This window comes from Crocuta crocuta, unplaced genomic scaffold (assembly GCF_008692635.1).
Source record: "Crocuta crocuta isolate KB4526 unplaced genomic scaffold, BGI_CrCroc_1.0 scaffold129, whole genome shotgun sequence".
NCBI classification, from domain to species: domain Eukaryota; kingdom Metazoa; phylum Chordata; class Mammalia; order Carnivora; family Hyaenidae; genus Crocuta; species Crocuta crocuta.
In genome coordinates, this window is record NW_027551571.1 from 690,767 (window position 1) to 702,129 (window position 11,363).

Consider the following 11,363-nt stretch of genomic DNA (forward strand, 5'->3'; position numbering starts at 1 on the left):
CAGAGGAGCAGTGGGGGGCCAGGCTGTGGGGGGGGGCTGCAGAGGAGCAGAGAGCTGGGCTGCAGGAGGGGAGGCTGATGCTGCAGAGGAGCGGGGGTGGGGGGGCTGTGGGAGGGGAGGCTGCAGAGGAGCCAAAGCCGGGCTGCAGGCAGGGATTTGGGGGAAACCCAGTGTTGGATGGGGACTGGCCATCCACGCGGGTGGGAGGGTCACGGACCGCAAACTAAATGCACAGAAACAAAAGCAGGGACGCAAGAATCCGTCGTGGCCCCCGGCCCCCCGTCCGTGCCTCCCTCCGGCGGCTTCTGTCCTCAGGTCCCGGCCTCCCACTGTCTCCTCCTGCCACTCCAGTCCTACCAGCCTTGTGCACCCCAGGGCCTTTGCATACACTCTCCCTTTGCCACAGCTCCCCCGTGCGGTCACCTTCCGAGAGGCCCTTGGTTCAGAATCCCCAGAGCGCGCGGCCAGGCCTGCTCTGTATTCCCCTGGCGAGCGGCCCACGCTTCTGTCTCCAACAGAACAGACACACCAGGCCCCACCTGGCCCTCCCCCCCTGGCCCCCACGTGTCTGCCCCTCCCCCGTGGCCCATCACCTCTCACCCCTGAACAGAAGAAACAAACTCCCAGATGCGCCCTTCCGGGCTCACAGTGCCCTTAGGAGCGCACGCGCGCACGCGTGCACACACACACACACACGCACACTCAGGGACAACAGACGGAGGTGACCCTTCAGAACCAGTTCATCCCCCAGACTGTGGCCTGGCCTGTCCCAGAGAACCACACCCGAAGGCCGAGCGTGGACGGTGAGCAGCCCGACGGGAGTCCCAGGCCCGAGGGGGAGGTGGCTTCCCCAGGGACACCCACAGGGGGACCCCAGCGCTCACCGCCTGGGGGCAGCACAGACCCACGGGCCCACGGAGGAGGACTGGGCCTGAGTCCACACGTCCTGTGTCTGGCCCAGCACGCGGTAGGGGTCAGCACCGCGGTGTGGGACGTCACGCGTGCACCTTCGGGGGACAAGGAGTCACCCCCCAGTGCCATCGGCACGAGGCGAGCAGGACCCGGGATCGGGGCCGAGGCTGGCAGGAGACGCCTGCTCCCGGCCGCGGTCAGCGCCCCCGCTCGTCACCCAGATGCCACGGTCCACACACACACGGGGCAGGGCCCGGAAGGAAGAGCAGGTGACGTGCCGCAGGGCCTTGCTTGTTTCACTTTTAATCTCAAGACAATCGTGAGTTAATATCATGGAAATGAGAATCTTTTAAGTGAAACTCCCACCAGCCTCGAAGAGCCCAGAGAGCCGCAGGGGCAGGGGCGGGCGGGCAGGCAGGGCCCAGCGCCCTCTCCGGGGACGGCGCACGTCGCCGAGGCCCCCTCTGTGGAGCGGCCAGCCGGGCTACAGCAGGATGTGGTACTTCAGCGCCCGGGGGACCCGGTTGATGACGAGCCTCCCGTCGTAGCTGAGGGAGGCGAAGAGCCAGGGGTCGGCGGAGGACCAGTCCACGGCGTACACGCTGTCTTCATGCTCCTCGTAGGTCGCGATGACGCTGTCCTGCGGGGGCTCCTGACCCCTGCAAGGCACCAGAGACACGCATGAGCCGGGGGGGGGCGGGGCGCAGGGCACAGAGATCTCGTCTCCAAGTAAAGTTCGTCGAGCTCGCGTAAGCGGAGGAAGAATTCAGACAACGGAGCAGGAAAGAACCTCCAAGCAGAAGGGCCGGCCCCACCTCCCTGCAGGGCTGAGCCGGGCCGTCCCAGGCCGTCGTCCCCGGGAGCCGGGACTCTGCAGGCAGCCCCCTTGCGGGGGTCCGACAGGAGTCGGCTCGAACAAGAAACGTCCCCTGTGACCTCCGCGCTGCCGACAGAAGAAGCCTCAGCCGCACTCCGCTCACAGCCAGCGGCTCTGCCTCGAGCCCGGGGCCGGGCCACGCCTGCTCCGCACTGGCCAGGAGTGGGACCCACAGGGCCCCGAACCCCCAGGAGCACGAGCCGGGGCTGAGCAGATGCCATCAGGACTGGAGAAGAGCGCCCGCAAGGGAGTGTTTGGGAACCGTGACGGCTCGGGGCTCGAGGTTTACAACGTTCCCTGGAACCCCGGGGTGGGGCGGGGCGGGGCAGCCGCTGGGGACGAGGCCGCGGCGAGGGCCACCGCCTCCAGATGAACCACACACCTCGACTCCAAGCCCAAGGAGGGGACACGGGTGACAATCTCTCGCTCACAGGGATGGCCGAGCGATCGATGCACATCAGTTCCCGTTACCCCGAAGTGCACGTTTAAAGACCAGTGACGACAGCCTTTCAAATCTCCCGCGTGGCGTTCAGCAAGAAAACGTAAAGACACTGAAAAGATCTACTTTAGGACCCACATGAGGGGACGTCAGCTAATGTGACCCGACCCTGACGCCCCCGTCGCGGGTGCCGACGCCCTCCGGGACCGTGATTCACGCACAGGCCGTGGCAGGAGCGCCCTGACCACACAGCGGGAGCCTCTGCTGGGAGCCACCCGGACCGCGAGGAGCCTGGGGAAAGGAAGCCCACACGCCACAGCGCGCGCGCCCTTACTTCTCCTCCGGACGGCACTCCTCATGGTCACTCAGGTCGTCGTCATCCACCAGGTGGCCGAAGGGCTCGGAGGAGATGGACACCATGTTGGACAGGATGACCCTGCTGTCGCTGCTGCCCGTGAGCACAAGCTGGTCGTGCGAGTGGTTGTAGCGGACGTTCCACACCCTGCGAGGCAAGGAGGCAGCTCGAGCCGCGCTCGGACCTCCCAGACGGGGCCGCGGCAGGACCGTCAGGGCGCTGACCCCAAACTGCAGGGTCTGACGTCAGGAAGTTCCCAGGAGAGGCCTAGGCTCACTGCGCTTCTCTCAGACCTTCTCTGACGTCCCGGATAAGAGAGACGAGACCGAACGGAAGCACCCAAAGCCCTAAAATCTAGAACCGCCCCAGAAGCAAAGTACACCGATGAATGGGTGCATGCAGCCTGCCCCCCCCCCCCAGAGCAACGCCCACAAACGCTGCCACGGGCTGCGAGCATGCTCTGGGCCGGGGCCACCGACATGCACGCCCAGGGAGCCTGCGGAGCCGAGCAGCCGCCGGCAGCCCACGCGCAGCGGCCAGCGGGCACCGGCGCCCCCCTCGGCCGCAGCAGTCACAGCGGCTTACGAACTTGGCAGCCGGGCTCTGGCATTCCGGGTGTCTACTTGCCTCACTGCGGAAACAGCGTGGCTTCCGCTAAGTAACTCAAAGGGCTCGGGGATGTAGGCCAGGACACGTCAACTCTCCTGCGATGTGCCCACTCTGGCCCGAGCAAGGACTCCTGACAGCAGCTTCGTCCTTCTAGATGTTTCTTCCACACACACACCCTTATACATGTAAGTATATACACAAATGCACACACACACAAGTGCACATACACACACCCAGTACAGAGGCATACACCCACACGAGCATACACACAAAAAAAGATATGCGTGCACACACATACAAGCACACATACAAGTGCACGTATGTGCACACAAGCATGTGCACACACAAGCATGCGCATGCACGCACGCATACGTCACACTCATGTGCTTACATGTACAAACACATACACATGGCTTATTAGAACAAAAACCAGCTCACGCCATGCACGTTGGTCTAGCGCTGATCTCTCACACACGGGAAGTACGGGGCACGTGGTAAACACTAAGCAGCGTCTGAGAGGCCCTCCGCCCCTGCACACTCAGCTCTCCTGTCTCGCCTGCTGCACACCCCCACCGGACGGACTAACCGAGCCCCTACGGATGGGCACCCGGGCAGTCTGCAGCTTCCCGGCACCACAAACCACGCTGCGTGGCTATCTGTGCACACTGTTTGCACGTCTGAACCGGCACCACTTCGACAGCACGCAGAACGGAAGGTTTTGTTCTTTTCCCGTATTTACAAATCACAAACATTCAGATTTGGAATTAGCATTTCCTCAGAAAACAAAAACGGGCCTGACTGAACATTCACGCAGCACGAGTGAGCCGGCTGCGCCTTTCCAAACAGGGAGTAGAGAGCAGACAGTGGGAAGCCCCGCCCGCCCCGCCCCCGCCCGCGGACAAGTCCTACCAGTGCGAGTGCTCCTCCAGGCTCTTCACGGGCTCCGTGACATTCCGCGTGTCCCAGAATTTCACCTTGCAGTCGTCCCCGCAGCTGGCCAGGTAGTACTGCTTGTTGGGGTTGAAGTCCAGGTCCCGCACCAGCTGCCCGTGGGCGTTCTCGATGCAGTATATCTGGCTGCGGAGAAAGCGAGGGGCGCGTGCAGAGCACGCAGCGGGCGTGAAAACTCCCCTCTGCAGACTCGCCCCGTCTCCCGTTCCCCATCGAGTGCCGGCCTTCGGGGGCCACGAGCCTGCCACGGGCCTGCAGGCCGGGGGTCCCCCTCAGCGCCTCTCCCAGCGGGGCCCAGGCCGAGGCTTCCGCAGGAGCACTCCTGCGACCCCCGCGAGCTCAGGAGGGGACACGGGTTCACGGCTGTCACCAATGTGACCTGGCACCTCGAGAACGGGAAGGAGTCAGTGGGACTACCCCTGCTCCCTGCTGTGAGGAGTGCAGACAGACCGACTTCCCGGAGGGCGGAGGGAGAGAAAGGAAACGGCCGGCGGCAGGGCAGGGGCACACTGCTGCTGGTGGCTGGGGACACAGACCGAAGGATGGAAGAAAAAACCGGAAAAGCAATAAAAAGCAATGAAGGAGACAGCGTGTGTCGTGGCTGCGCTGTCCACCCGCTCACGGCCCCCCGCGGTGCTGACACCGCGGGCGCCTCTACCACCGCCCAGTGCGACACAGGAGACAAGGGGCGCTTAGAACATCGGGCACGTGGCACACACATGCACACATCCACACACAGACACGTGCGTCCACACACATGCATGCACTCATGCGCACGCGCACACACATTCACACGCATCTGTACACAGACACAGGTGCATCCACACACCCACACGCATCTATACAGACACGTACCCACACGTGTGCACACTCGTGCATATGCACACATTCACAATCTGTACAGACACACATGCACCCACACATACACATGTGCTCATACACAAGCACACACATCTGTGCACAGAGACGTGTGCACCCATGTTTGCACACACTCGTGTGCACACAGGCACGTACATCTGTACACATGTGCATCTCCACATATGCACACTCATGTGCACTAACACATGCACTCACATCTGCACATGGACACGTGCACCCACACATGTGCACATTCATGTGCACGTGCACACATGCACTCACATTTGCAGATGGACTGCATCCACACGTGTGCACACACTCATGCACATGTATACATCTGTACACACAGACACGTGTGCACACACGCGTGTATGCACAGACCTAACGGAACCCTGACTTCCACTGCTCCACGCTGCTCCCCCTAGGGTGGAAACGAGAAGATTCCATCCGCATGAGGAGCCCTGACGTCAGAGACCCAAGGGGAGGGGCAGGGCACCCGGGAGGCTGCCGGTGGCTGGGCCTCGCCTGCAACCACGCCGTCCCCTCTCCCCGGCATCCGTGCGGGGGTGAGCCGGGGGCAGGATCACCTCGCGCAGCTGACGGCCATGCCGAGCGCCCTTGAGGTGGGAATGTCACTCCCTTCCGTCTCCGCGCCGGGCTTGCCAGCCCTGCACTGCTGTAAACCCTGACGCGGTTCTTATATCCTGCATCTTTCCAACACCTAACAGTTTTTCCTAAAACAAGATACCCCACACGCGACACCTTCCATGCGAAATGGGCAAACGTATAAAACTGAAACCCCAGCAGGTGCTGGGGCGCTGCAGGGACAGCCGCACGTGCACAGAACACTGACCGAAGCTCTACCGCGTGCCTGGTGGCAGGGATTTTAACACGAAAGCACCGTAGGTTCCAAAAACAACACAAAAAGCCCCCGGCTAAGTGAAAACCAAAGGTGTCGGCAGAAGGAGAACTGGGAGTCAGCAAGGAGCATGACTGCCCTTTGCCACTCCTGTCCCGGGGCAGCCCTGGGCAGAGGGGTCCCCACGGGGCACGGCCACCAGTGCCCCCCGTCTGTCCCGGGGCAGCCCTGGGCAGGGGGGTCCCCACGGGGCACGGCCACCAGTGCCCCCCGTCTGTCCCGGGGCAGCCCTGGGCAGGGGGGTCCCCACGGGGCACGGCCACCAGTGCCCCCCGTCTGTCCCGGGGCAGCCCTGGGCAGGGGGGTCCCCACGGGGCACAGTCGCCCAACACCCCATCTGCTCTTGGAGGAGGAGCCCTGGGCAGGGGGGTCCCCACGGGGCACGGCCACCAGCACCCCATCTGCTCTCAGTCTGGGCTTGGCAGCACCAGTCGCCGAGTTTCTGATCCCAGAGACTGCAGTTCTCCTTCCCGTCCTTGAAGGGACAGTGGGAACAGAGGGAGAGGTGGCCACGGGACCCACAGGCGGCACGTCCTTCAGGCTCGTGGCCCTCGGCTTCCGGCTTCCAGCAGATCTTCACACCCCGAGGAAGTGGCAACTGATTATTTATTAGCCCCTAGTTTTCAGAGGGGCCACAGAACGTAATTCAAAGTTGTGCCCCCACCCTTGAAGGCAACACAAGTTATTTCACGACATCCGTGTCTGCAGCTCGCTGATGGATTAGGGTGTGCTGAGGGCTAAACTGGATCTTAAGAACGATTGCCCGGCTCCCGTTGCCATGGCAACAGATGTGCACACCATCACTCCTCTGCCTATCAAACCACACCTGGAACAGAAAAATCGCTCTTATTTGTTCCATTAGAACCGCCGGCTGCTGCACATAATGACTTAAATGACAAACTGCGGTGACCCGGGAGGTGTGTGTCTTAAAGGCACAGAAACGGTCACAGACAACTCCCCAAGCCTGACCTGGGGCTGCCCCTGTCAACGTGTGCGGGCTAATCACGGGGACCAGGAGCCTGCGGCCACCCTCCCATTGGTGAGGTGCCGCCAAGGCCCGGTCCTAGTTCTCAGGACAAACCACTCAAGGGACATCCACACAAAGAGTAACAACTGGGGAACTCGGTCCACCGTGACGGCTCTGCCAGCTCCGGCGGGGGGCGGGGCCAAAGCCAGAGCAACGGCTTCCTGCAAATGCACGCACACACGTGCACACACAAACACGTGCGCTCACACACGAACACACACACGCACGCACACCCAAGCGTGCACACACCTGCACACACGCACAACGCCGTGTGCCCCAAATACATCCGACTCAGAGTCGCCCCCTCGTGGATGAAGAGGGGCGGAGACGGGGTGGTGCCCAGGGCACATCCGCGGGGTCACGCCGGCCACTGACCTCATGCTCCGTGTGTCCCACCCTCGGATGGTCGTGTCATTGGCGGTGGCCACCTGGGTGCAGGTGTGGTGAGGGCTCCACCGTCCCGAGGTGAACTTCAGCTGTCCCTTCCCTTCTAGGGACGCCGAGCTGGCCAGCTGGTAACAGATGGTGTTCCCAGGGAAGAAGGGAAAAACAGCATCGTGAACCTTTTCTCAGGAAACTTAAGAGGACACTTGTACGCACAGGACATTATTGAAAATCATTATGGAAAATAATTAGGGAATTCTGTCTTTGTCACCTCCCCTTAAAAGGCAAACGTGTTATTTGGAAAAAAACTATAAAACTGAGCCCAAAACAAAACAGAAAGCGCATGACATTACTAAACCCCGTGCTGGGCAGGACCCGCCGGGTGTGCAGGGTGGCCGGCTCCCAGCCGCTTGTGCAGTCGGCCCCCCGCAAGGCACGCCTGGCCGGTGAGGTCCCCATGGCCACTCCAGGTGCACGTGTCCTGGTGCCCCCCCACCCCCGCCATCTGGAGGGCCTTGAACCCCTTGACCCCGGAGGTCTGACCAGCACCTCCCCCTCCTGAAAGTCAGGGGCTCCGGGCTGTGAGCCTGGAGAGGAACTTCCTGCCACTCGCTCCCCACACCCCACCCGCCCATGTGACACTTCATGTACCATGACCTATCTCACTGGCCACGCTGTTATTTGATTTGGGGGCTGACCCTCTACCCACAGGGACCTCTGTGGACAGGGGGAGCATCCAGGCTTCGTCCGTGGGCCACTCTGCCACACGTCCCCAGAGGGCGCCACTTCAACCCGGTTACCTTGAACAGCCTTATTCTCAGAGCCCTCGGAGGGTCCCTGCAGCCAGGCCACCGCAGCCCCGGGCCGGGGCCCGAAGGAGGCCTGTGCAAGTCACTGGGGGCAGTAAGTGTCTCCTGTGACCTCCCGGGTCCCGCAGTCCATCCCCCTCCCTGCCTCATCAGGGCCCTGCAGCACGGGCCAGGGAGAGTCCCCAAGGAGCCGACTGCAGCCCTGGGGGAGAACACCCCTTTTCCCCTCGGGGACACTGGCCCAGGTGAGACCCCTGTAAGATCAACTTCTCCGAGGGACCCCTTCTTTCTAGGATGCGCTGCCCTGCCCCACGCTGGGGATGCTTCCCTTCTGTGCACGGCTTCCTGGCTCAAGTTGGCCCAGAAAATGCTCCTTACTGACGCGGGACGTCCCGCAGACAGCGAAGCTCGGGGCTCATCGCGCCCTCGCTGAACCCTTCCCGACTGCGCCGGGGCTGAGGGGCCTGAGGTCCATCAGCAGGGGGAGGTGAGGCGCGCCTGTGCCGGCAAGCAGCAGGCACAGGCATCCAGCACCCCGTGCGTCCTGGGTGGGGACCACAGGGCCATCTCTAAGACAATGAACGTGCACGGCGTCCCCAGGACAGGGCGCAGCCGGGCGGTCGGTGCCCCAACTCCCCGCAGGCCCCCAAGCTGACACCACTACCACACACGTCCCCGGATTTGGGGGAGCCTCCCCTCGCCTCTGCCCAGCTGCTCCGGGCCTCTCCCCTGCCTGCCCCCAACCCCTTCCCCAACAGGGAAGTCAAAGAGCCTGTCTCCTGGGCAGAGCGGGCCCTTCGCTTCACAACATCCCAGCCAAGGCCTCTGTTCCGCCATCACATGGAGCAAGTGCAACGTATTAATCCTCTCTCTGCAGAAAGTTAAAGGGTTATTTCTGTTCCAGGAAAGAAATGGGTACTGTGGAAAGAAATTAAAAAAAAAAAAAAAAAAAAAAGGTTGGGGGGGGACACCTGGGTGGCTCGGGTGGTTGAGCATCTGACTCCTGATCTCAGGTCAGGATCTCACAGTTCATGAGTTTGAGTCCCGAGTCCGGCTCTGCGCTGACAGCTCAGAGCCTGCTTGGGACTCTCTCTCTGCCCGTCCCCGCTTGTGCTCTGTCTCTCTCTCAAAATAAATAAGTAAACTGGAAAAAATTAAAAAAAAAAATAGAAATAGGTACTGTTCCTCCCTACCCGTGGGGACACTGTGCTGGCGAGGCTTGCACAAAGCAGAGCCACGGCCGGCCCAGCGCTCTGGGGACACGATGGGGGTCACAGTCACCCAGGGAGCAGCCGGCCCCCCAGGAGGCCTGGGGTGTGCCCAGAAGTGACAAGGGAACCATTGGAGACAGAGGCCAAGGCCAGACGGGCACACGACTGGAGCACGAACGCAGGGCCTTCCCAGGTACCCACTGCTGGTGCCCGTGAACGCCACGCCCACATGTGTGCCGGAGTCCTTGGCGGCCATGGAGAGCCACCGAGGGCAGCAGCTCGGGGCCAGCGGCAGAAGGGCAGAGGTCAGGCAAGCGGTCACAAGGGGCCGAGCAGCCGAGGGAACCGGAGGCCATGGGTGAGCCGGGACCTGGGGTGTCGGGGCGACGTCAGGAACAGCGTGTATGGGGGACTCAGACACCAGAGCTCCCCCCGCCCTGTCCACACCGGCTCTGAGTCCCTCCGGCTCCCTCCAGCCCCCAGGCAGGGAAGGTGGTGCCCAGAGCAGACACCCACAGAAGACCAGGCTGACCCGGAGACTCCCCGAGAAATTCCTGGGGGGTGACGTGGCCGGGCCAGTGGGCAGCACCGAGCAGGTGGGGTGACAAGGACACGCGGACTGCGTGGGGATGGGACGGCGCACTCCGCTGATGAGCGGCGGCTCTGCCCGACCCACCCCGGCACCACACTTCACGGCTCCTCTCAGGTTATCGCGGGTACTGGGGCCCCTGGGGACGCGAGGGATGTGGGTCTGGGGGAGGGGGCCCCGCGGGGCGCGCAGGCCACCACCACCAAGCCATGACGACACAGAAGGTCATCGAGGATGACCCTCGAGCCGCGTCACCAAGCCCTCGGCATTCATGTCCCTTCTGACTCCATCAGGGCTCCTCAGAGAAGTTAAATCAGCAAAACTAACAAGCGTCCAACGGCCACACCGCAGAACCAGCCTCCGGTCTCCAGCCTCCGGACGATTCCGGCCTTCTGAAGCCAGTTAGCAATTAATCCATCAACCAACCAGCATCCAGCCGTGCAGCCAAGAGCACGTACATCGAGTGGCCCTGGCCACGCCCGTACAGCAGAGGGACTGGCAGACAGAGGGTCGGTGACCCAGCCCGCACCACACCCCCCTGCTGCAGGGGTGAGCACCCCACATGAGGCAGCGCTTGCCTCCAGTGGGAACACTAACTGGTTATCGGCTAGCGCGCGGTCCTGTCCTGGTGAGATCACCGCAGCCGCTCGATGTGCATACTAACAGACCCATTTCCCAGCTGAGGACACCCAGGTACGGACACGTGACAGCGGCAGGTAAACCGCAGGCAGCCTGAGGCATGGCCGGGGTGAGCGACAACAAGGGAGGTCTGGGCACTGGAGACAGAGCGGAGCGGGGGCGGCCGGGGCCGGGCTTGGGGACATCGCGGGACCCGGGGTGGCCTCTGGGGCTGCGCAGAACTCGAGTCGCTGAAAGCAGGGAGGGCGGGTCCTGCACAAATGAGGCAGAGACGCGGAACGTAAAGATCCTGACTGGACAGTGGTGTGTGCTGGGGGTCGGGCAGAGGGGAGGCGGTGTAGACCGAGTGGGACAGGGTCTGTGGAAGGTCAGCCTGACGGCCCGAGGGCAGGAGGTGGGACAGCCCTGGGTATCGGCCGTCACACCACAGAGCCGTCCCCGCTGAGGGCGTCCTGCGTCACGCGAGGTGCCCCCACTGGCCCTCCAGCTTCGATGAGGCTGGCAGCCAAGCTCGGGGCCCGCGAGCAGGGAGCCGCAGGCCAACCACACCCTGAGCTGGGGGCATGTCCCCCCGGTCGAGCCCTCGGCTGACCCCCGCACCACAGCCCGAGAGGCGAGGGGCGCCAGGCCGCCAGGTCCCTGACGGTCACACAGAGACTGCTGTGCCGAGTGGCAGCCGCGGGAGAGAGCCACCTCGGGGTACCGGTCGGAGACATGAGACGCGCACGCAGAGGAGAGGGGAGGCCCCGGGGGGCGGGCCAGCCCAGCCCCCTCCACGGCCGGC

At 63.1% G+C, this 11,363-nt stretch overlaps 1 protein-coding gene across 3 annotated transcripts in view; it reads right to left on the reverse strand.

Annotated features, from left to right (window-relative positions):
* Window positions 1-1,198: 1,198 nt before the first annotated feature.
* The window catches only part of EIPR1 (EARP complex and GARP complex interacting protein 1), a 135,155-nt gene continuing 124,990 nt past the window's right edge, over window positions 1,199-11,363 (reverse strand). For all 3 annotated transcript variants that reach the window (XM_077751035.1, XM_077751034.1, XM_077751036.1), the window contains 4 exons: window positions 7,323-7,459; window positions 4,102-4,269; window positions 2,563-2,730; window positions 1,199-1,571 (listed from right to left, as the gene is read on the reverse strand). In XM_077751035.1, coding sequence (XP_077607161.1) covers window positions 1,397-1,571; window positions 2,563-2,730; window positions 4,102-4,269; window positions 7,323-7,459 — 648 coding nt within the window. In that variant the 3' untranslated portion in view covers window positions 1,199-1,396. The remainder of the gene's footprint in view (window positions 1,572-2,562; window positions 2,731-4,101; window positions 4,270-7,322; window positions 7,460-11,363) is intronic.